Source organism: Ornithorhynchus anatinus, chromosome 1, assembly GCF_004115215.2.
Source record: "Ornithorhynchus anatinus isolate Pmale09 chromosome 1, mOrnAna1.pri.v4, whole genome shotgun sequence".
Taxonomy (NCBI): Eukaryota; Metazoa; Chordata; class Mammalia; order Monotremata; family Ornithorhynchidae; genus Ornithorhynchus; species Ornithorhynchus anatinus.
Window position 1 is genome coordinate 109,684,714 of NC_041728.1, and position 24,770 is coordinate 109,709,483.

Consider the following 24,770-nt stretch of genomic DNA (forward strand, 5'->3'; position numbering starts at 1 on the left):
TTCTAATCTGACATTAGCCTGCAGTGTGAACATGGAAAGTCACTTCAATCTCTTGGTGCCTCTGTTTTGTCCTTTGAAAAATAGGGATTAAATATGTCATTCATTCATTTCATTCAGTCATATTTATTGAGCACTCACTGTGTATAAGTCACTGTACTAAGCTCTTGGGTTATATAGCAATATACCCAGCAATATAGCAATAAACAGATCCATTCCTTTCCCACAATGAGCTAACAGTCTAGAGGAGGGAAGACAGACATTAATATAAATTAATAAATTACAGATATATGCATTATACTGGTTCTTCTTTCCCCTTAGACCATGGGTCACTCGTGGGACAGATAACATTCCACAGGTTATAGTCCATCCTAACTCCATCCTGACTATCTTGTAGAAAAGGAGTTACCCTAATGGAAAGATCACAGGCCTGGAGGTCAGAGGACCTGTGTTCTAATATCGACTCTGCCACCTGCCTGGTATGTGACTTCGGGAAAGTCATTTCACTGTGCCTCAGTTCCCCCATCTGCAAAATGGAAATCTAATCACTGGTCTTCCTCATACTTGGACTCTGAGCCCCATATGGGGCCTGATGATCTTGTATTTACCCCAGTGTTTAGTACAGTGCTTAGAACATAGTAAATGCTGAAGAATACCACAGTTATTGATTAGAAGATAGTGCAGAGTGGAAGGAGCAGAGACTATCCTAGAGAGCAGGAGAAAAGAAAGAAGAAGTAGGAGCAGAGGGGAAAGGGAAGGAGCTGGTGAAGTAACCTCTGTAGAAGGAGCTAGAGGGATTGTCTGTAAAATTATGGACATTAGCCATATGGCAGGAGGAGAAGAATTATTTGAATCTTAAAAGGAGATTCCAGTAAGGTCGTTCAGAAAGACTGTCTGTGACAAAACGTAGTGGTGCCCACTGCTTTAGGCTCTACCTCAAAACTATAAAGCTGTTTGAATATCAGACGGGTTTTGGTATGACTCTTACAACTCGATTTTGATGAGGCAGAACATGTATTTTTCTTACATCAGTGAGCATATTTGATTCCCTGAGCTTTCTGGAATCAGATCAGGTATATTCATTCATTCAATAGTATTTATTGAGCGCTAACTATGTGCACTGTACTAAGAACTTGGAATGTACAATTCGGCAACAGATAGAGACAAACCCTGCCCAGTGACGGGCTCACAGTCTAATCAGGGGAGACAGACAGCAGAGCAAAACAGAACAAAATGAAAACAAGACAGTATTAACATGATAAATAGAATCAAGGGGATGTACACTTCATTAACAAAATAGATAGGGTAATAAATAATACATACAAATGAGCGCAGTGCTGAGGGGAGGGGAAGGGGGAAGGGGGAGGAGCAGAGGATGGAGTGGGGAGGAGAGGGGAGGGGGAAGAGAGCAGAGGAAAAGGGGGCTCAGCTGAGAGGAGGGGAAGGGAGAATGGGGAGAAGCAGAGGGTGGAGGAGGCGCAGAGGGAAAAGGGGGGCTCAGTCTGGGAAGGCCTCTTGGAGGAGCCGAGCTCTCAGTAGGGCTTTAAGAGGGGAACAGAGTTAGGTTGGCGGAGGTGAGAAGGGAGGTCATTCCAGGACAGCGGGAGGATGTGGCCCAGGGGTCGACGGCGGGATAGGCGAGAATGGGGGACGGTGAGGAGGTGAGCGGCAGAGGAGCGGAGCGTGCGGGATGGGCAGTAGAAAGAGAGAAGGGAGATGAGGTAAGAGGGGCAAGGTGATGGAGAGCTCTGAAGCCAAGAGTGAGAAGTTCATTTTGTGTGGAGGTTGATAGGCAACCACTGGAGGATTTTAAGGAGGGGAGTGACATGCCCAGAGCGTTTCTGTAGGAAGATGATCCGGGCAGCCAAATGAAGAATAGACTGAAGTGGGGAGAGACAGGAGCAAGGGAGATCAGAGAGAAGACTGACACAGTAATCCAGTCGGGATATTATGAGAGCTTGTACCAGCACGATAGCCGTTTGGATGGAGAGGAGGAAAGGGCAGATTTTGGCAATATTGTAATGGTGAGACCGGCAGGTGTTGGTGATAGGTTGGATGTATGGGGTGAATGAGAAAGCTAAGTCAAGGATGACACCAGGGTTGCGTTCCTGTGAGATCGGGAGGATGGTCGTGCCGTCCACAGTGACAGGGACGTCAGGGAGATGACAGGGTTGGGAGGGAAGATAAGGAGCTCAGTTTTAGACATTTTAGGTATAGTCCTAGAGTCCTAGTTTTCTCCCCAGTGTTTCCCCGTAGAATGATTTTTGTAATCAATTAGTCAATCTAGATTTTTAGGAATTTTGCTTTATGTTTTGATTGACTGTACTGCATTCATATACCTTCAAGAACTGTGGAAGGTGGAGGAGAGCTATGAAAGCACTCTAATCCCCTTTGGGAGAGACTGAATAGCTATCTATTGATCAATAGGTATGCATACTATCATTACTGTCAGACAAAAGAAAACCCTCAACTGACAACCAGCTTGATAGGAATTGGCATTTGGTTTACAGGTTTACAACAGTTTGAAGAGGAGTTTTAAATCAAAAGGTGTATGGCTTTAGTAAAATATTTAATGCTGTTTTTCAAGTGTTGCTGGGTAGTGAAATAGTGTTAGTTGGTGCTTAAGCAGTTGGACTGTGGATGGCATTTTGAGATTAATGTGGAGTAAGTACCTATGAGCACGTTACCAAATACCCCCATACAGTGGGCAGTTTGGTATTTTAATACAATTCTGGATGGAGGGACCAAATTATGGCACATTCATTCATTCAGTTGTATTTATTGAGCGCTTACAGTATGTGGAGCACTTTACTAAGCTCTTGGCAGGTACAGTTCAGCAATAAAGAGAAACAATCCCTGCCCACAACAGGCTTGTTGAGGTGCAGTGGTGGGGAACTCAGAGAGAGGTGGTAATGGGTGACCCTCTTTGCCAGTCTAGTAAATAGATGTACTTACATTATATATGCGATATAGGTTATTTAGGATAATGAATGGCTTTCCAAAGACAATGATAATAATAATTGTGGCATTTGTTAAGTGCTTAATATGTGCCAGACACTGTTCTAAGAGCTGGGGTAGATGCAAGCTAATCAGGTTGGCACAATCCCTGTCCCACATATGGCTCACAGTCCCATTTTACAGATGAGGGAACTGAGGCATAAAGAAGTGAAATGACTTGCCCAAGGTCACCAAGAAGACAACTGATGGAGCTGGGATTAGAACTCAGGTTCCTCTGACTCCCAGGCCCATCTCTATCCACTGGGACACGCTGAAGAACATAGAGCATATTTCCCAGGTGATCCCTGACCCCTTATTGGGTCCAGAATCATTGCTTTCCCTTCCTGGGTCTTTGTGAATACGGAAACTTCTTCTCAGCCATGGGACAAAACCAAGGCGGAGGGAGGCTGGGCAAACATACGGGGCATAAACATATCCAGTGCAGTTGTCTCCTGTGTGTCCTTGGGCAAGTCACTTCACTTCTCTGTGCCTCAGTTACCTCATCTGTAAAATGAGGATTGAGACTGTGAGCCCCACCTGAGACAGGGGCTGTGTCCAATCCGCTTAGTTCGTATCCACTCCGGCACTTAGTACAGTGCCTGCCCCATAGTAAGTGCTTAACAAATACCATCATAATTATTATCATTATCAGGACCAGTAGCAGCCAGACTGGCTTAAAAAGAGACTGTCTGATTCAAAACTAGATGAATGGCCACCCTACTTGTCTAAGTTCCCCGACAGGCCTAACGTGAGCAGTACATTTCATTTCAGGGACCACAGGACGGCCCTCCCCACTCCACCCTGGTTTCTGAATCCATTTGTGTTTTGCAGGATGAATCTTCAAGTCACGAATGTAACCAGCGGACAATTCTTCTGTATGGAGTCGGGAAAGAGCGGGATGAGGCAAGGCACCAGCTGAAGAAGATAGCCAAAGATATCCTGAAAATCCTGAACAAGAAGAGCACAACTGAAAGTGGCGGTAAAGTTCTGTCCTCCTCCTGCCGGGGGAGTTTGAAGTACCACTCAAGGCCTGGATCCGAGCCAGTAAAACAGATCTCTTAGGGCAGAATTTGTCCCAGGGTTCAATGGATGACTGTAATAGGTGTGGCTGTCACCCCCACAGTCTTTCCACACTCTGTGCTTGCTCAATGCTTGTTTTTTCTCCGGGTTCCTTTAGCCTGAGGGTTTTGTGAAAGCCCTCTAATTATGATTATTTTCATTACATCCATTATTAGCAATATTATGATTGTGTTTTTTGAGTGCTTACTATGTGCCAAACACTGGGGTAGAGATAAGATAATCAGGTCAGACACAGTACCTGCCCCACGTTGACCCCTGTCAGAGTCTGAGGGGGAGAAGATCTATTTTTACCATCTTTGAGATATTTCTTTTCTTTTCATCGTGAGCTTTTTGTACATGTAGGAAAATAATGGTGGGGTGGTTCTGTTGAGGTCCACAGTGGAATGATTGTTTTTGAGCCAGTGCAATACCAGGGTATTTGGGAAGTAATCAGCAATGACTAAATGATGTATTTCTTTGTCAATGTAAGAAGTGTGCTGTGCCAGTCCTGCATTTTATGAGTCTCAAGGGATCAAATAATAGCTTCACATTATGTCACCGCATTACATAATTACCTTTTTGTAATTAGAATGCAAATATCCACTTAAAATTTACCTAGTTATACTTTTAAGGTCATTTCAAAGTTAAGCAAAAACATTCTCTCAGTGTTTAAAACTACTTCCTCATATATATGTTGGATACTTGAGGAGGAGGAATAATTATTTCAGACCACTACAAAACTAAAAGCCCCCTTGGTAAAATCAAACATTCCAGTTTCCCCCTTGTCCCTGCTCCCCCCAGTGTTAAATGTATTATTATCAGGGAGGAACTTTTGACCCTGGTGAATTGGGTTCCACAAAAATCCAAATAGACACATATCTTTACATTAACCCTGAAATAATATGCCAATAGAAAGATTGTTTGGGTTTGGCCTGTTACACCAACACTCTTCTAACACTCTGGGCTTCAGGGGATAGAGGATGAGATATTCTTAGCACATGCCTGTGGTATTTGTTAAGTGCTTACTCCCTCCTACTTTGACTATGAACCCCATGTGGGACGGGGCTGGGTTCAAGCTGATTATCTTGTAATAATAATAATGATGATGGTATTTGTTAAGCGCTTACTATGTGCCAGGCACTGTTCTAACCGCTGGGGTAGATACAAGGTAATCAGGTTGTCCCACGTGGGGCTCACAGTCTTAATCCCTGTTTTACAGATGAGGTAAGTGACTTGCCCAAAGTTACACAGCTGACAAGTGACAGAGCCAGGATTAGAACCCACGACCTCTGACTCCCAAGCCCGTGCTCTTTCCACTAAGCCAAGCTGCATCTCAGAAATACATGCTGTTCTCCAGTGCTTAGTATAGTGTTAAATGCTTAACAAATATCATCATCATCATTATTATTATTAGGCCTATGCAAGGACCTTATAATCTAGTAGGCTAGTGTCCTGTTCTTAATATTACTAAACTTAACAGTGGGATAACTAACTGGGGAAACAGGAAAAAAACGTAAGAAGATGGGTATGCTTAGGGTTACTGCACTGGTAGATAGGAACAGCCTCTCTCAGGGTTGCACCTGGAGAGTTTCCAGTACTCTATCGGTCTCGACTGTGGGAGGGAAAGTCAAGCAGAGGCAGAACCATTCCATTCCTAGCTTGGGCAGTGGCTAGCGAGTGGAACGCAATCTGCTACAAGTCAAAACTCCCCTCTCCTGGGCAGCAGCGACATGGGAGAGAGTCGAAGGTGGAGACTCGAGTTTACTGTGCAGAAAGAGTCAATGGTAAACAACTTCCATGTTTTTACCAAGAACACTTTGTGGGTACACTACCAGAATGATTGCAGATGGAGGTGGGGTGTTCTGGGGCAGATGTGTTCATGGTAACAATAATAATAATAATAATAATAATGTTGGTATTTGTTAAGCGCTTACTATGTGCCGAGCACTGTTCTAAGCGCTGGGGTAGACATAGGGGAATCAGGTTGTCCCACGTGGGGCTCACAGTCTTAATCCCCATTTTACAGATGAGGGAACTGAGGCACAGAGAAGTTAAGTGACTTGCCCACAGTCACACAGCTGACAAGTGGCAGAGCTGGGATTCGAACTCATGAGCCCTGGTGGATTCGAACTCATGGTGTTGCTATGGGTCGGAGACGACTTGAAGGCGTAAGACAAGACATAGCCATAGAAGTGAATACAACTCTCCTTTAGTGGAAATAGGACCTAGAAGCCGTGAGAAGTCAGGATTATTTAGATTGGAGAAGAGACGATTGAGGCTAAAATGATAATGCTAGCCAACCTCTCCTCTCTCCAATTTATGTTTCTCTACTCTGACTGGATCTTTTTTCTAAAAAAGGTTCAGTCCATGTATCACTTTGCCTCACGAACTTCCAGTGGTCATCCGTCCACATCGAATAGGAACTCCTTACCATCAGCTATAAAACACTCAATCAGTCCACCCCACTCCTATCTTACCTTGAGGATTTCCTACTACAACCCAGCACCCACACTCAACCATTGTAACATCAGCGTACACCCTGTGCCTTGATCTCATCTGTCTTACCACTGAGCCTGTGTCCATGTCCTCCCTCTGGCCTGGAACTCCCTCTCCCTTCATATATGACAGACCATCACTCTCCCCACCTTCAGAGCCTTATTAATCAAGTCTCCTCAAAGGAAGTTTCCCTGACTTAAGTGCTCATTTCCCCTACTCTCCCTTCTGGGTCACCTATGCAGTTGGGTCTGTACCCTTTAAGCATTTGCAATTCAGCGTGGCTCAGTGGAAAGAGCACGGGCTTTGGAGTCAGAGGTCATGCGTTCAAATCCCAGCTCGGCCACTTGTCAGCTGTGTGACTTTGGGCAAGTCACTTAACTTCTTGGTGCCTCAGTTACCTCATCTGTAAAATGGGGATTAAGACTGTGAGCTCCACGTGGGACAACCTAATTGCCCTGTGTCTACCCCAGTGCTGAGAACAGTGCTCTGCACATCGTAAGCGCTTAACAAATACCAACATTATTATTAATTCACCACCCTCAGCCCCACAGCACTTATGTACATATCGGTATTTTATTTTAATGCCTATCTCCCTCTGTTGACCATAAGTTCCTGATAGGCAGGGACCATATCTACCAACTCAGTTGTATTATACTCTCCCAAGCACTTAGTACAGGACTCTGTGCCCCTTCCAGGTCCTGGAAGATGGACCTGGGAGTTCAAAGGACCTGGGTTCTCATCCCAGTTCTGAAACTTGTTTGCTGTGTGACCTTGGGCAAGTTACTTGCCTTCTCTGGGCCACAGTTACCTCATCTGTAAAATGGGGATTAAGTCTGTGAACCGTATGTGGGACAGAGAGTGTGTCCAAGCCGATTACCTCAAAACTACCCCAGTGCTTAGTACAGTGCCTGCCACGTAATAAGCGTCTAACATATACCATAAAATAATGAATATCATTAATTTATTTACTGACCATCTCCTATGAGCAGAACAGTGTTTCAAGTTTTAGAAAGAGTACATTTTCCTAATTCATTATGCAGTACATTTCTCTCCCTTCCTAAAACCCTCCAAAAGTCTTTTTATTTCTTTTTCTGTCAAGCAGAAATGTCTTACCATTGGCTTCAAGGATCTCCACCAGTTTTTCCCATTTTATTTGTCAACATTCCTCATTCTGTACTTCCTGGGTCTCACCCAAGCTAATCTTCAATAATAATAACAATAATAATAATAATAATGATGGTATTTGTTAAGCACTTACTATGTGCCATGCACTGTTCTAACTGCTGAGGTAGATACAAGGTAATCAGGTTGTCCCACGTGGAGCTCACAGTCCTAATCCCCATTTTACAGATGAGGTAACTGAGGCACAGAGAAGTTAAGTGACTTGCCCAAAGTCACACAGTTGATAAGTGGTGGAGCCAGAATTAGAACCCACGATCTCTGACTCCCAAACCCATGCTCTTTCCACTAAACCATGCTGCTTCTCTCTCATATATATTGAGTCCTTACTGTGTGCAGGACAATGAATTAAACCACTTGGGAGAGTACAACACTGCAATACACTCTTTTTACTCTCCATCACTCTTAACTCTCCCACCCCTGACTCCTGCTTGGCACCCTTCCTCCTATATAGAACACCTTTCCTTTTCAAGCCCACCTTCTCCAGAAACTCTTGCCCAATTGTCATTATTTTGATTATTATTATACTGAAGCACTTATTCTGTGTCAAGTGCTGTTCTGAGCTCTGTGGTAGATGCAAGTAAATCAGGTTGTTCACAGTCCCTGTCCCATAAGGGGTTTACAGTCTAAGAGAAGGGTATAGGATTTAATCCCCATTTTACAGATGAGGTAACTGAAGCACAGAAAAGTTAAGTGACTTGCCCAAGGTCAAACAGCAGACAGTTGGCAGAGCCAGGGTAAGAATCCAGGTCCTCTTACTCCCAAGCCCATGCTCTTTCCACTAGGCTATGCTGGTTCCCAAATGTACAGGTTAGAGAAGCAGCATGGCTCAGTGGAAAGAGCATGGGCTTGGGAGTCAGAGGTCATGGGTTTGAATCCCGGCTCTGCCACTTGTCAGCTGTGTGACTCTGGGCAAGTCACTTAACTTATCTGTGCCTCAGTTACCTCATCTGTCAAATGGGGATTAAGACTGTGAGCCTCACGTGGGACAACCTGATTACCCTGTCTCTACCCCAGCACTTAGAACAGTGCTCTGCACATAGTAAGCACTTAAATACCAACATTACTATTATTATTATTATCATAAATCCCACCCTGAGAATTTGTGTATGTATGTGTGTGCATTCAGTTTTATATTCAATTATTTATTATTTATTAATTATTTATTCAGGACACCTGTTGTGTTCTTGACTTTCCTCTTGCTTCCACTGGCTGTAAATAATTTGTTTCCCCATTCAACTGTAAATTGCTTGAGAACAAAGATGGTTTCTTATTCCCCGACTGTACTGTCCCAAGCATTCAGTACAGACTGCACAGGGAAAGTGCTCAATGTATGCCACTGATTGATTGATTATAACAAAAGTAAAAGATGCTGCCTTAACTGCTTGGGGTGAACGATCTCATTAAGGTTTTTCCAATTCCCCACTGAACAAGAAGAGAAAAATATGTAAGTTAAGTTTAGGATCCAGTTTCTGACAGCAAAGGGTATCAAACCAAAGTTCACTGCCTTCTATGAAATTTTTCAGTGAAGAGGAGATGGTTATTTGGAGTATATAACCATAGAAAGTCACGTGCCCAGACTCGATGACCTTTTGCATTCATTCAATCCTATTTATTGAGCTCTTACTGTGTGCAGAACACTGTACCAAGTGCTTGGGAGAGTACAGTACAACAATAAGCAGACACATTCCCTGACCACAGTGAATTTACAGTCTAGAGCGGGGGAGACAGTAATATAAAAAAAATTACAGATTTGTAAATAATTACTGTGGGGCTGGGAGTGGGGAAGATTATATATTTCAGCTTCTGAGATTCTCTGATTCCACTGCAGTTTTGGGGAAGAAGCCTCCAATTGAGAAGGTACAAGTGGGGAGCACTAGTATCTAGCATGGCCTCAATGAAAAGAGAGCTTGTTCCCTGAATCAGTCAATCAGTGGTATTTATTGAGCAATTACTCTGTGCAGAGCACTGTTCTAAGCGCTTGGGAGAATACAGTAGAGTGAGCAGATAAATTCTCTGCCCTCAAGGAGTTTACAATCTAGCGGGGGAAACAGGTGATATAATGTTACAAACTGGGAAAAGTAATAGAATATAAAAGACCTCCTCTCAGGATTGGAAATGGAAGCCAATTCCTTCCTCTTCTCTTCAGTTCCCTGAAATTCTCCCCATTGCCCTCTTTACCCTCCCATCTTCTCTCCTGCTAGCTCTTCTTCCCACTATATGTTGGTATTTGTATTTGTTAAGCGCTTACTATGTGCAGAGCACTGTTCTAAGCGCTGGGGTAGATACAGGGTAATCAGGTTGTCCCACGTGAGGCTCACAGTTAATCCCCATTTTACAGATGAGGGAACTGAGGCACAGAGAAGTGAAGTGACTTGCCCACAGTCACACAGCTGACAAGTGGCAGAGCCGGGAGTCGAATCCATGAACTCTGACTCTGAAGCCCGGGCTCTTTCCACTGAGCCTCGCTGCTTCTCATCCAGCCCTTGGCCCAAAGAGAGATCTATCTCTTCAATCCATCAATCAATCAAACAGTCTAACAATGGTACTTATTGAGTGCTTACCGTGTGAAGCACACTGTACTGAGAACTTGGGAAAGTATAATATTAAAGAGTTGGTAAATGCGATCCCTGCCCACAAGGAGCTTCTAATCAGCAGGGTGAGGTGGGCATTAAAACAGATTTGTTTGTTACCCAAATCTGAGAGATTTGCGCTATGCTTCCCTCTCAGAGAGGTAGGGCTTCTGTGTCAAGGAAGGGCAGGTTGGGATTGGCTCAACTTCTGCTTCCTGCTGCCCACGGGGTCCCTGAGGCTGCCTAGAAATCTTTCAGACAGCAAGTTAGTACTGTGGTAGCAAATTGGATCCATCTTGTGAGTGCCTGAAGCCAAAGGAATCCTGGCAGAGGTGTAAAATCAAACTGAGCTGAGGGCCAATCATTTATTATGTCAGTGTTTATTACATTTTGAGACATGTAAATCTGCACAGTGCTATACAATAGCAACCTTTATGCCAAAACCAATAGGAGTCCTTCTGGCCTAAAGATGTTTTGGATCTTATAAAGTTTACATGGCACGTGCCAAGATAAAACTATGAAATAAGTCCCTCTCCTCCACGAATGAAAAATGGAACAAAACCCATGCTCCTCTTATGGCGACAGAGTTCATTCGTATTTGCTTCGTTGGCATTTTGGAAACGGCCTCAGACTCCCATCTCTGCCACTTTCCTTCTGAGCGACCTTGGGCAAGTTGCTTAACTTCTCTGTGCCTCAGTTCCCTCACCAGCAAACTGGGGACTTCAATATCTGTTCTACCTCCTGAATTTGGAGGCCCACATAGGACCTGATTATCTTGTATCTATCCCATTGCATAGTACAGTGCTTGGCACATAGTAAGTGCTTAACAAATACCACAGTCTTTATTGATGAAATTTTCAGGGCAGCAAAATTTGCTCTGTAGTATCCAGACCCTCTGTCTGCTGACTGAAACAAATGCATGGCTGGTGAGATCAGCGCCTAGGATTTTTACCATAGCCAGTGGAGTAAGGCAGAGATGTATAGCAAGCCTAGTCCTGATTAACTTGTTCTATGGAACTGTGCTGGAGGATGCTTAAAGATCTGTGGGAACTGTAAGTAATCAGGTTGTCCCATGTGGGGCTCACAGTCTTAATCCCCATTTTACAGATGTCGTAACTTAGGCCCAGAGAAGTGAAATGACTTGTCCAAGGCCACACAGTAGACAAGTGGCGGAGCTGGGATTGGAACCCATGACCTTCTGACTCCCGAGCCCGTGCTCTATCTGCTACATACTAAATGTTTAACAAATATCATTAAAAAAAACACTTATCCAACCTTCTCTGAGACCTGGACCAGGCAAAGGCTCGACACCCGAATCCTCGAGCAGTTCCTCTAGCATGAAAGCATTTAATCAACTTGCCACCTCCTATCTCACCTCTCTGATACCAACCTACGTGCTGGACTCTGACCTCATCTATCTCACTGCCGACCCCTCTCCCTGCATCCTGCCTCTGGCCTGGAACTCCCTCACCCTACATATCTCACAGATGAGCACCCTCCCCACCTTCAAATCCTTATTAAAAGCACATCTTCTCCAAGAAGCCTTTCTCAACTAAGTCCTCATTTCCTCTTCTCCCACTCCCACGCCTTTCTGCATTGCCCTTGCACTTAATAATAATAACAATAATAATTACGGTATTTGTTAAGCACTTACTATGTGCCAAACACTGTTCTCAGAGCTGGGGTAGATACAAGGTAATCAGGTTGTCCTACATGGGCCTCACAGTCTCAATCCCCATTTTACAGATGAGGTAACTGAGGCCTAGAGAAGCGAAGTGACTTGCCCAAGTCTTGTCATGTGGAAAGAGTCAAAGAGGCTAAAGAAGCGGCGTGGCTTAGTGGAAATGGCATAGGTTTGAGAATAGGAGGACGTGGGTTCTAATCCCGGCCCCGCCACTTGTCTGCTCTGTGACCTTGGGCAAGTCACTTTGCTTCTCTGTACCTCAGTTGCCTCATCTGTAAAATGGGGATTAACACTGTGAGCCCCCCATAGGACAACCTGATAACCTTGTTTCTACCCCAGTGCTTAGAACAGTGCTTGAAACGTAGTAAGCGCTTAATAAATACCATGATTATGATTATTATTATTATAAGAGAAAACAGTGCCTGGTGCTGCAAATATTAAGCACAGCAACACGACATGGGTCAACCCTTTTTGTAGCCCAATTTGGCCCGGACTGTGGATCCTGCATTGATCTTTTCAGTCCATATAAGTGAACAGTGGGCCGGGAACATGTCTGCCAACTCTGTTATACTGTAATCTCCCAAGTGCTTAGTGTAGCACTCTACACAACTAAGCACTCAGTAAATATCACTGATCGAATGGTTCTTCAAATATGAAGGACAGCGACATCTGTTGTCGTTATTGTCCTATGCTTTCGAGTCGTGTTCGACCCAGAGTGACGCCCTAGACACGTCTCTCCCAGAACGCCTCACTTCCATCTGCAATCGTTCTGTTTACGCCACCAGAACTATGTAAATAGACAGCAAAAATGTTGTAGCACTCTATCAGTTTATCTCAATGGAAGACCAGATAAGAATATGAATTAATCAATTAGTGGTGTTTATTGAGCACCTACTGAGTGGAGAACACTGTACTAATAACCTGCTGTATTAAATCCAAAGGCCTAGGGTCAATGAGGCTCAGATTTGAGGGGTAGATAGGAATTAGGGGCTTGTAAAAAGTGCCATAGATTTCATAAGAGGCCAAACCAGAGTCATGGGGAATATCTGGACTGCTGGAGAAATACCAGCCGGTTTTGACAAATGTCCAGTCCCATTGCTAGTGCTGAAAGGTGAACATATCTATAATTTATATTAATGTCTGTCTACCCCTCTAGACTGTAAGCGCTTTGTGGGCAGGGAATGTGTCTGTTTATTGTTATAATGTACTCTCTGAAGCATTTAGTACAGTGCTCTGCACACAGTAAGCACTCAATAAATATGATCGACTGACTGAGTAACTGACAATAGGCTATTCCAGGAAGACTCAGAACTGCCCCTGACTTTGGAGAGGAATGCTGAACTGATGCATCCATAATTAAGAAGGATTTTGAATTACCCCAAAATTAATGTTTGGGAATCATTGCTCAGGACATCACCCACAATTTCTCCTCTCTGTCAGTATTAGATTTTGACTGTAAAGTGACATTCATTTCATATTTTGATGAGGTAAATCTTCCTGAGTTTTATAAGAGCTTGACTCACTCCCTCAGCTAAAATGTTTAGAATGACACGGGTGTCTTTTAGGTAAGACCAACTATTCTTTTGGTAAAAGCAATCCAATTGCAGTTTCACCCTATAAGTTAGGGAGGATGGAGTTATTCTTCTGTTCAAAGAAGAGGCTGAGGTCAATCAGTCGTATTCATTGAGCACTTATTGTGTACAGAGCACTGTACTAAGCCCTTGGGAGCATGCAGTATAACAATAAGTAGACACATTCTCTGCCCACAACAAACTTTATTGTGTTTCTGAGAGCAAATATTTATCCCACTTACATACTGTTTCATTTATTCTTTCAATCGTATTTATTGAGCACTTGCTGTGTTCACTGCACTGTACTAAATGCTTGAGAGAGTACAATATAACAATAAGACTCGTTGCCTGCCCACCATGGCCTACAGTCTTACAGTGTCCATGCAAATATGTCTTTTCTGGTTCTTACCATTCAAGTGAGCATTGGTCAGACACCAAGGATTAAACGAAGAGTAAAAATAAATGCATTGGCAAAGAAAGTACTGCCTTAAAAGTATCGAGTGCTGTATCAGTTTTCTTAAATCTATTCTTTTTCCTTCCGAGCATTAATTATTATTATTATTGTATTCGTTAAGCACTCTCTCTGTGCCGGGCACTGTACTAAGCACTGTTATGGACACAAGAAAATCGGGTTGGACACAGTCCCTGTCCCACATGGGACTCGCAGTCTCAATCCTCATTTTCCAGATGAGCTAAATAAGGTCCAGAGAAGTGAAGTGACTTGCCCAAGGTCACACAACAGACAAGTACGTGGCTCAGTGGAAAGAGCACGGGCTTGGGAGTTGAGGTCATGGGTTCAAATCCTGGCTCAGCCACATAGCTGTGTGACTTCGGGCAAGTCACTTAATTTCTTTGTGCCTCAGTTACCTCATCTGTAAAATGGGAATTAAGACTGTGAGCCCCACGTGGGACAACCTTGTATCCTCTCCAGTGCTTAGAACAGTGCTTTGCACATAGTAAGCGCTTAACAAATGCCATCATTATTATCATTTATTGTCAGAGGCTGGATTGGAACTCATGACCTTTTGACTCCCAGGCCCATGCTCTATCTTTTGTGCCATGTTGCATTTATACTCATATAAAATGCTGTCACATGCATCACCTTGTGGTTAAAGTAAAAAAAAATGCAAGGCATTCCATTATTTTTATGCTTTTCCTTGAGTTTGCAATAAAATCTATTCAATTCAAGCCCCACTAACCTAGAATTTGTTATAGTCTTCCCTTTGTTCTTTCTACAACTTCTAAAGGCAGGTAGGCTTCATTGTAAAGAAGGAAGTGTTTCACTGTAGATGAATTTCAAGAAGATTTCATTAAAATTCAAGCGGCAGTAGATACACAAGGGTAACTGGAAGTCAGCAGGGAATAAAATATCTACTTTTTCCACTTCCTTAGGCATATTTAATTTGACAGACAGAAAAGAGAAGACTAAGCAGACACCAGGAGAAGTTTAAATTCGGAGAACACAAAACCTTGTATAAAATAGCACCTGCAGCATTTTTCAAAATGCTACTGAATTTCAATAATTCAACTTGGAATCTTTATTTATTTTGTTCAAGGTAGTGAGGTTTTGAAACTGACCCTAATTTTTAATTGAAAAATTGTGAGAGTAGTAGATCAGTTACTCTAATGCTGTCTCATTTTCACGTGGGTCTTTCATTCATTCATTCAATCATTTCTTGAGCACTTACTGTGTGCAGACCACTGTACTGCTTGGGGAAATACAAGAAAAGGATAAACAGTGGCATTTCCTGCCCACAACAAGCTTACAGTCTAGAGACAGGGAGACAGATATCAATGCAAATAAATGAAATTCCAGATATCTACATAAGAGTTTTGGAGGTGGGAGCAGGGTGATTTTGAACCAGGAGAAACTCTAGGATGTCTCATTCTCTGAAATTGAGCTTCTTTAATTGCCATGAATGGTCTGTTGACTCCAATCCCTGTGACTTAAAGAATGTATGGATATTCCATATTTTCAGGCTTTCATTTTGGGCTTTGGTCCCACTTGTTCAATAATTTCCTCTCATTTTTAACTAATCATAGTTTTATATTTGGCTTAAAAATATCTAATGACCCATATAAGTAAAATAGTATGTGCCATTGTTCTATTCCTAGTTTTCAAATAATTTCCGTGGGTTCCCAGGCCACTTTGCACTTTATAATAATAATAATGTTGGTATTTGTTAAGCGCTTACTATGTGCCGAGCACTGTTCTAAGCGCTGGGGTAGACATAGGGGAATCAGGTTGTCCCACGTGGGGCTCACAGTCTTAATCCCCATTTTACAGATGAGGGAACTGAGGCACCGAGAAGTTAAGTGACTTAGAGTAAAGCAATTTCATTTCCTGCACCTCAAAATGTTATGAGACTTTTGAGGGTTTATTTTTGTTTATTTTTTAAGTCTAAAGGAAAATGATGCAAAAGGTGAAAGATTCTATTGGGAATCAAGTGTGAGGGGGCTTTTTAGTTGATTTTAATGAATAATGGGGCTTCACTAAATGCAAAATGATCACCCTATGATTTTATTTATCAAGTTGGGGATGAAGGACAAAAAGCCAGGAAGAGTAAACAAGAATCATTTCCAACCCTAGAGACAGTGTTCACAAAACTACAACAGCTCTCCTATTTTGATCAACATCAAGTGACATCTCAGGTACTGGCCTTGAATAAAATTACAGTTTCTTAAATTTTATCATTTTGGGGGGTATTGACAATTCTTCAGAAACTCATTTTGGAAAATATGAACAAGTACTTCTCTAGTGGAATCTTTCCTTTGTTAGATGGGATTGCAACTTCAAATGTACATTGCCATCTCTAGATGAGTGAATGTTTGCACCCTCTTGGTTTGGGTTGTTGAAATAAATATAATGTGTGACCTTTTATGGGATGCTCTTCTCTGTGATGTCACCCACAAGGAATGATGCAGTTGCCCAACAAGTCAGATTAATGACCAGATGAACCGGTTACACCTGGATTTTTTGAAATAAATTAATGGCTGTCATGGCAGGCAACTACAAAATCTTTCATCCCGGGCAGTAATAGTGTTATTCACCAAAATGCTTGACTGGGGCAGATTATCAGGGCATTGGATTTGCTAAGGTTTTTGACAGAACAATTTTTCTCCTCCTAGATCTCCAGCAATGTGCTAGAGCAGATAACTAGCTTTGCTTCAGGAATGTCATATCACCTCCCTCTGGCTCACCATATACAGTTTATCTTTGATCTCATGGAGCCAGCTCTGAACATCAACGGTCTCATTGATTTTGCAATCCAGGTACCGAGACGATCACTTCAGTCTTCTCAGCCAAAGAGATAAAGAAACTTCTCCTTCTCTCCCCAGCAACAACCTCCCCCTCCCTCTCCTTGTCCCTGCTCCTGAAAATTGTAGAATTTGAACGCAGCTATGAAATTTGTTGAACAAAATGGTAAATGTTGTCGTGACCTCAAATTCAAATAAATGAGCATCACATGATAAAAAAAACAGAACAACCCTCTTTTAAAATAACAGATATGATGCTACTTTTTATTGACTAAATTAGCTTATTTGATATATTTTCCCGGTTCAAAGCAAAAGGATAACTAAGAATTAGTCTCTAATGCTTAGTCATCACACATTCTTAAAGCATATTTCCCGTTCTCATTTAAGAAGCTGGTAATGAGATTCAGTTTCCTCCATAATTTCGTTTGTGAGGCTTAGCCATATTAGTGGGAAACTCATGAGCATTGGGAAATGAAGTCCATTTCAATAAAGGGGTCTGGTTATCTGAAAATAACAGGTCTGGAATGCATTGTGCTGTTCTAAAGTTTCAGTAGCCATTTCAGTTTTAAGCACTTCCCTCTTTTATGCAACTTTGATGTCTAGACACTAGAAGCTCGCGGTACCTTTACTGAGCGGTTGAGTTTGCTCTTTTTATTTTAACCATTATGTTTACTCTTCTCTTTAGCCTGCCTCCTTCTGCTCAGCCCTTCCCCTCTCACCACCACCCATTAATATCCCTCCCATTTTGAAGACTTAGATGTTTTGCCCCAGAGTACCTAGGGAGTCAGCTTTAACATGGCTATTAGCAGTGCTCAGAAATACTTTTTTTGCTTGATTGGAATGTGACTTTTTATTCGGTATCCTTTTCTGTTGTAGTTGCTAAATGAGCTGAGTGTTGTGGAAGCGGAGCTGCTGCTGAAGTCCTCCAGCTTGGCAGGAAGTTACACAACAGGATTATGTGTGTGCATTGTAGCTGTTCTGCGACGGTACCATGCTTGTCTAATTCTGAACCCTGACCAGACGGCACAAGTGTTTGAAGGGTTTGTAGTTTCTCTGTGCCTCAGTTTATAATGTTTCAAGGGCACAATAGGTGATGGAATCTTGCAGTGTCCATGTGTGTGATAATTGCCCAAAATGCCTTTGTTTCCTACCAAAGGCACACTCCACACAGTGGCAGGAGAGTCGATTTAACAAGGGGGTTGAGGCACTGAGGGCCCTCTTGATGCTACCTATTTTCTGGGATTTGGCAGCGCCTCCTTTTAGTTTCACTGAAATGTCTAGCTCATTGGGGAGGAAGCACAGAAGTGTGTAGTATACAGGCAAGAGTTTCCTCCTTGGTGGAATACATTTTTTTCCAGGCAACTTTACCCCCATCAGACTATTGTTGGCCAAGTGTGGTACCATGGGCCCTCTCCCCTTCCCAGTCTGTGACTTTAGCTGGTTCCCTCTTCCCTCAGAGAAGGAGTCAGTGTTTAAGGGGAATGAATTGCCAATAAGCACCTTCATCCCTTGTGGCCAAAGAAAAGACTTCCCCGGATGTATTCAGACAAACTGAGAAGGGAACAGTGGAAGATGAGCTCCCCCATATACTCTTGGGACTGATTCTTTTTACATTTTGTCACATTTACTTCCCTGGGCTATTAGACTGTGCCACATATAATGATTCAGAGAGCACTGGGGAGTAAAAACAGAAACACCCGGCATGGCTGACCACCATGCTGCTAATTTCTGACCTGTTTATCCTGAGCACAGAAGCATATTTTGAGCAGGTCTGAGAAGGGGCCCTTCCCTTTATGAGATCCTCTGTTCAATCTTCTACTCAAAAACTAGGGTACTCTACTGGACCCCCGCCAATTTTCCCACCCCATCCTCGAAATGGAAACCCCAAAATAATAATAATGATGATAATAATTTTGATATTTGTTAAGCACTTACTATGTGCCAACACTGTACTAAGTGCTGGAATAGATACAAGGTAATCAGGTTGGAAACAGTCCCTGTCCCACATAGAGCTGACAGCCTTAATCCTCATTTTACAGATGAGGGAACTAAGGCACAGAGAGGTTAAGTGACCTGCCCAAGATCACACAGCAGACAACTGGCGGATCTGGGATTAGAACACAGGTCCTTCTGACTCCCAGGCCCATGGTCTATCTACTAGAACATGCTGCTTCTATATTGAACCCTAAGCACCACCTACGGTCTCTCCCTCTGCCGAAACCCAATTGCAGACTTCAAAGATGTGGGTGGGGAGCTCAAAGATAATAAGTAGCCCTTCCCAGCAGATGGCCCACTTGTTCCAAGGAAATATGGGAATTGAGATAGTTGGGGAAATGAAAAGCTGCTTTGGTTACCTACTTGGCCACTGCCTGAGAATCATTTGGCAACCCAGGCCTCTGGAAGATATCCACACAGCCATTCTGGGCCAATGCCTATTGGTCCTGGCTTGGGTTTGGCTCAAGAGAAAGGAAACCCCACATCCTCCTTTTGGCAATACAGATGTTGGATAACAAGTTCTTCCTCTGTGTCTCTAAAGAGACAACTTGAAAAAGTCTTAGCTCCTAATGATTTCTGCTCAGAATATAATGGCGGGGAAACAGGCCGGAGAAGTCATAGGATTTGGAAGTGAAAATTGATCTTGAAGGGTCCTTAGCTTGCAGTGGGCTTCTGGACTCAAACTTTATTCCACATCATATCCTCATTGACTTTTCCTCTTTGGACTGCGCTCCTTTCAAACAATTTTCAGCAGATCTACCAAATGAAGCATCCTGGCAACCCCTAGAACTCTCTCTTGTTTCTATCAAATAGATCATGCTCTTTCTGTTTGTTGGAACTTGTTCATTCTGAGACAGGTGATTTTTATTGTCATTTCTCCCTTGCAGGTTATGTGGTGTGGTAAAGCACGTTGTCAATCCATCAGAATGCTCTTCTCCTGAAAGATGCATCTTAGCCTACCTCTACGATCTCTACGTGTCATGTAGCCATCTAAGAAGCAAATTTGGAGACCTGTTCAGGTTGGTACAGGACGAAGGTTTCCATCACCATCAACACTTGACCAAAATTTTTTAATTAATGAAACGCCCTGCGTTCAAACATTGCCTTATCATGTCTGGATTTTACTACTTTCAACGTTTTGTGGTGTGGCCTTTACATAGGAATGTAAAAAAAAAAAGCCATACTGGGTCTGCCCAACCTAGTATTCTACTTCCTTTATTAATGACAGTAATAGGAGTATTTTTTGAGCACCCTCTTGGGGTGCTACACTGTACTAGGTGCTTGAAAAATTCAAAACAAAAGAGTGATGTTCTCTGTCCACCAGGCTTATACTCTTATAGAGGAGACAGACTTGAGAATATTTACAAATAGAGTTGTTGAGATAAATAATTGAACAAGCATCTATACAGAAGAGTAGCTCTTCTTGAGCAGAAGCTTTGTAAGAAGCCAGACAAGGAGGTGAAAGAAAAAAAAGCAGTACCAGGCACTGCAAACATCAAATACAGCAACAAAAAGTGGGATGGAACTTTCGTGAGCTTGGTGTGGCTGAGAGTATGGATCTGACTTTGGCTTTTTCAGTCTCAGACACACAGTCATAAGTGAATTTTCCCATCAATGGTGTCTTCTGTGGGAAAAACATATATTTAGAAAAGTGCTGAGGGTGGGCGTAAGTAAATCCATAAATACTAGAGAAGACTGATGGGAAGCTGGGAATTAACTGAGAGAGAGATTTTGGGGAGGTGGGTTATTAGGATGGCTTTGAGGGTGGGGAGAACAGTGATCTGTTGGATTTGGGGAGGGAAGGGTATACAGTGAGCGATGGGGTGGAGTTGGGAGAATTTAGAGCAAGGTACAATTAGAAGGTGAAATCGAGAGGGACGAAGACAGCGAGATGGGGAATAGCGAGAGAACAGAACAGAACAGTAAGGTAGGGTGTGTTGGTAGAGAGCCTTGAAGCCGATTGGGCGGGGCTTTTGTTTGATGCAGAGAGACACAGGAAGCCAGTGGAGGGTTCTGAGGAGAGAAGTGATGTGGGCCAAAATAACCTGTTCAGAAGGATGTAATATCAGAGAGGTTAGAGGCTAGAGGCTGGGAGGCCACCAGAAAGGCTAGTTCAACAGTGGTCTAGCCATGGTATGACGAAGGTTGTTCCAGGGGAATGGGTGCTGGGGTATGTCTGGGAAATGGTGTGTAAGCAGAACTGAAAGGATTTAGCAGCGGTTTGAATATGAGAGCTGAAAGACATTGAGGAGTCAAGGATGACAATGAAGTTGTACACTTCTGGAGTGGAGAAGGGAGGTGTTTTTACAGACTTAGATGGGAATTGTTTTGAGGAAGAGGTTAAGGGGAAAGAGGAATAGTTGTTTTTTTAAAATGCATCTCCCACAACACCAAAGAATGCTTTCTACTTGTTTCACAGGCCTGCCTAATGGCCCTACAATGCACAGAATACTTAGCTTTGAACTACGTGATGTTTTGAATTAGAATTCCATTGGAATTTCAGCTGTATATTTTCAGCAGGCTCTCTGATAAATTCAGAATTTAGAAATACGCAATCACTGTGTAATGCTGAAAGTTTACTTCCGTTTCTCTGCAATTCCTTAACTGTTGTTAACTGCACTCAACAGGATAGGGTCTCTATGTCAGTACTGCCTTTTCATAATACCAAAGGCAGTTCTCACATTTGCACTCTTTCTGCCTGTATAAAAGATCTTTATGTAAAATAGCAAGTGGTATAGGCCCAGTGCTGATAAGTGCAGTAGCATAGCTTTGTAATAATGGTGGTATTTGTTAAGCACTTACTATGTGCAGAGCACTGTTAATAATGGTGGTATTGGTTAAGCGCTTACTATGTGCAAAGCACTGTTCTAAGCGCTGGGGGGATACAGGGTGATCAGATTGTCCCACGTGGGGCTCACAGTTTTAATCCCCATTTTACAGATGAGGTATCTGAGGCACAGAGAAGTTAAGTGACTTGCCCAAAGTCACACAGCTAGCAAGCGGCAGAGCCGGGAGTCGAACCCATGACCTCTGACTCCCAAGCCCAGGCTCTTTCCACTGAGCCACGCTGCTTCATTTATTCTTGTGACAGGGCTGGCCTCCTTCTCCTTGGTAGGCTGTAATCAACAAGTCAGTCTGTCAGTGGTATTTATTCAGTGCTTACTCGATGCAAAGAACTGTACTGAGCACTTCCTATATACTTTTTAAATGGACAAAACTGAATTTATTAGTCATTCACCTTTGTTTCTTAAATATGCCTTAAAATAAGTAGGAAATGGCATTTTTTAATGGCTTTTTCTTTTGTATCGTAAAAGCCTAGATTCTTTTTTCCCTACCAAGCAAAACCGATGTGCTGAACTTTACTTCTCCATGCCCTTATGTAACATTTAAACCCATGTTAACTTCCCTTTTCCTTTTTAAGCAAATCATCAATTCCTTTGGGGTGAGGTATATTCTCAGACATTGCCATCTCTTTCTCTCTGTAAGTATTCTTAGTAACCTGTGAATTGAAATAGAGGGTGTATTTGTTTGGGAGTTTTAACTTTTTGGTTAGGCTCCGTCTGCACTTTTATCATTTGGGCTACCTCTGTCTGGTACAACTTCCTGACTAACCCATCCCGTTCCTTCATGACAAGAGGATACATAAAGACGGATTATAGGAAGAATCAGAGGACAAGATCGCAGACTCTGCAGATAAGGTTGGAAATTCATTTTCGTGTAGTTTAGTTGCTGTGACTGCTGATTCACTAACTTCACTCTGATCCCACAGTATGCTGAATTCACACTGCATTCACCATAGATTAGCTCATTTTCCCTTTATATAATTAGTACAATAGTTGGCCCAGAGTAAGCACTCAGTACCCCAATTATCACCGGTAGTATTCTTCTTCTTCTTCTTATTTTCCATATTGAATGTCTGCACTAGACAGGCATACTTTTTGAAAGGCGTTTTGGAAAGAAAAATTGGGGACTTTTGGGGGTGGCATAAGCATCAACATGTCAAAAACAGGAAATGATTTGAGAACCTTGCGGGCAGGGATCAGAGTCTACCCACTCAATTGTACTGTACTTCTCTAGCACTTAGTACGATGCTCTGCACACAATAAGTGCTCAATAAATACCACTGATTGACTGATTTCTATGAATGCTGGCATTGCTTCTGAAACTTGGAACTGTAAAACTCACATCTAATACCATCCAAAGAATTTAAAAATCAGGGATTCTGACAAGTGGTATTTTCAGTGTTTTTAGCCTTCGGGCTTAGAGCATCAGCATCAGGAATGACTTAATAATAATAATGATGTATTTGTTAAGCACTTACTCTATGCCAAGCATTGTTCTAAGCGCTGGTGTAGATACAAGGTAATCAGGTTGTCCTACGTGGGGCACACAGTCTCAGTCCCCATTTTACAGTTGAGGGAACTAAGGCAGAGAGAAGTTAAGGGACTTGCCCAGGATCACATAGCAGACTAGTGGAGGAGCTGGGATTAGAACCCACCACCTTTAACTCCCAAGTCTGTGCTCTTGCCATTGTGCCACTCTGCTTCTCGGCCCTCTTCTCTGGACTCGTGAGAGTCCAAGTAGACTGTGGCAGATTGATGTGGTGAGTCATTGGCATTCAGAGGCCGCTGCTGTTAATCAGAAGTTATGCATACAGGATCTCCCCCTCATCAATACATCTAGTACTGCATAAGCAAGCTGCACCCTTACCACTTTTCAGCCCTTCTTTGCTGAATTGCAACAATAATAATAATGTTGGTATTTGTTAAGCTCTTACTATGTGCAGAGCACTGTTCTAAGCTCTGGGGTAGATACAGGGTAATCAGGTTGTCCCACATGAGGCTCACAGTCTTAATCCCCATTTTACAGATGAGGTAACTGAGGCACAGACAAGTGAAATGACTTGTCCACAGTCACACAGCTGTCAAGTGGCAGAGCCGGGATCCGAACCCATGACCTCTGACTCCCAAGCCCGGGCTCTTTCCACTGAGCCACGCTGCTTCTCTAACAAAAGTAGTAAGCATATAAATTTACTCATATAATTGTTTCCACTGCATATTCTTTCCTCCTTCCCTTGCCTATCTGATTTGATGAGAAAATAAGTTTTTTTTAGCAGTGATGGCAGCGCTCTGAGGTAGGAAGAAAGGTCAGATTAGGACACCGCTGATACAGGCTCAAGTCTCGCACACATGCCGGTGTACAAAAGGAGAAGGATGTTGGATGGGTGTGGTGGGGGCTGTTTACCATCATTCATTGAGTGCTTTTTGTAGGTAGTGCTTGGGAGAATGCAATAGATGTATCAGTCAATCAGTAGTATTTGTTGAGTGTTACTCTGTGCAGAACACTGCATTAGATACAGAAAAGTACAATACAATAGTATTAGTAGGCAGGATCTCTGATCCAAATTATAGATAAGGGAAATGGGACAGTATAAGGACATATATATATAGATATAGATATATATGTGGATAGATAGATACGTATATATATATAGATATCTATCAATCTATCTATATATAGGTGCGTATATATCGATATATACGTATACATAGATAGATATAGATAGATATATATCTATCTATATATGTATATATGCATATATCTAAGCCCACTCCCTTGAAGAACTCATTCTCCCCCATGACTTCAACTACCATCTATGCAGATGATTCCCAAATCTACATTTCACCCCCCCCCCCCCCCGACCTCTCTCCTTCTCTGCTGTATCACATTTCCTCCAGCCTTCAGGACATCTCTACTTGGATGACCCACTGACACTTTCCACTTAATAATAATAGTAATAATAATATGGCCAAAACAGAACTCTTCATCTTCCCACCCAAACTCTGTCCTCCCCTTGTCTTTCCCATCACTGTAGACAACAGCACTATCTTCCTGGCCTCATGATCCACAGCTATAGCATTATCCTTGAGTCATGTCTCTTATTCAACCCACAAATCAATC

At 42.7% G+C, this 24,770-nt stretch overlaps 2 protein-coding genes and 1 non-coding gene across 5 annotated transcripts in view; 2 read left to right on the plus strand and 1 right to left on the minus strand.

Moving 5' to 3' along the window:
* MED12L (mediator complex subunit 12L) overlaps positions 1-24,770 on the plus strand; it is a 521,479-nt gene that overhangs the window by 368,583 nt on the left and 128,126 nt on the right. Inside the window, exons 16-20 of the mRNA XM_039912671.1 lie at positions 3,826-3,973; positions 16,090-16,208; positions 16,686-16,829; positions 17,691-17,854; positions 19,697-19,828. Of these exons, the coding sequence (XP_039768605.1) occupies positions 3,826-3,973; positions 16,090-16,208; positions 16,686-16,829; positions 17,691-17,854; positions 19,697-19,828 (707 nt within the window). The remainder of the gene's footprint in view (positions 1-3,825; positions 3,974-16,089; positions 16,209-16,685; positions 16,830-17,690; positions 17,855-19,696; positions 19,829-24,770) is intronic.
* P2RY12 (purinergic receptor P2Y12) overlaps positions 1-24,770 on the minus strand; it is a 101,056-nt gene that overhangs the window by 19,787 nt on the left and 56,499 nt on the right. The window lies entirely within an intron of this gene.
* On the plus strand, positions 5,616-5,753 carry LOC114817796. The gene has a single exon (XR_003765652.1). It is a non-coding gene; the product is annotated as a small nucleolar RNA SNORA7 (small nucleolar RNA).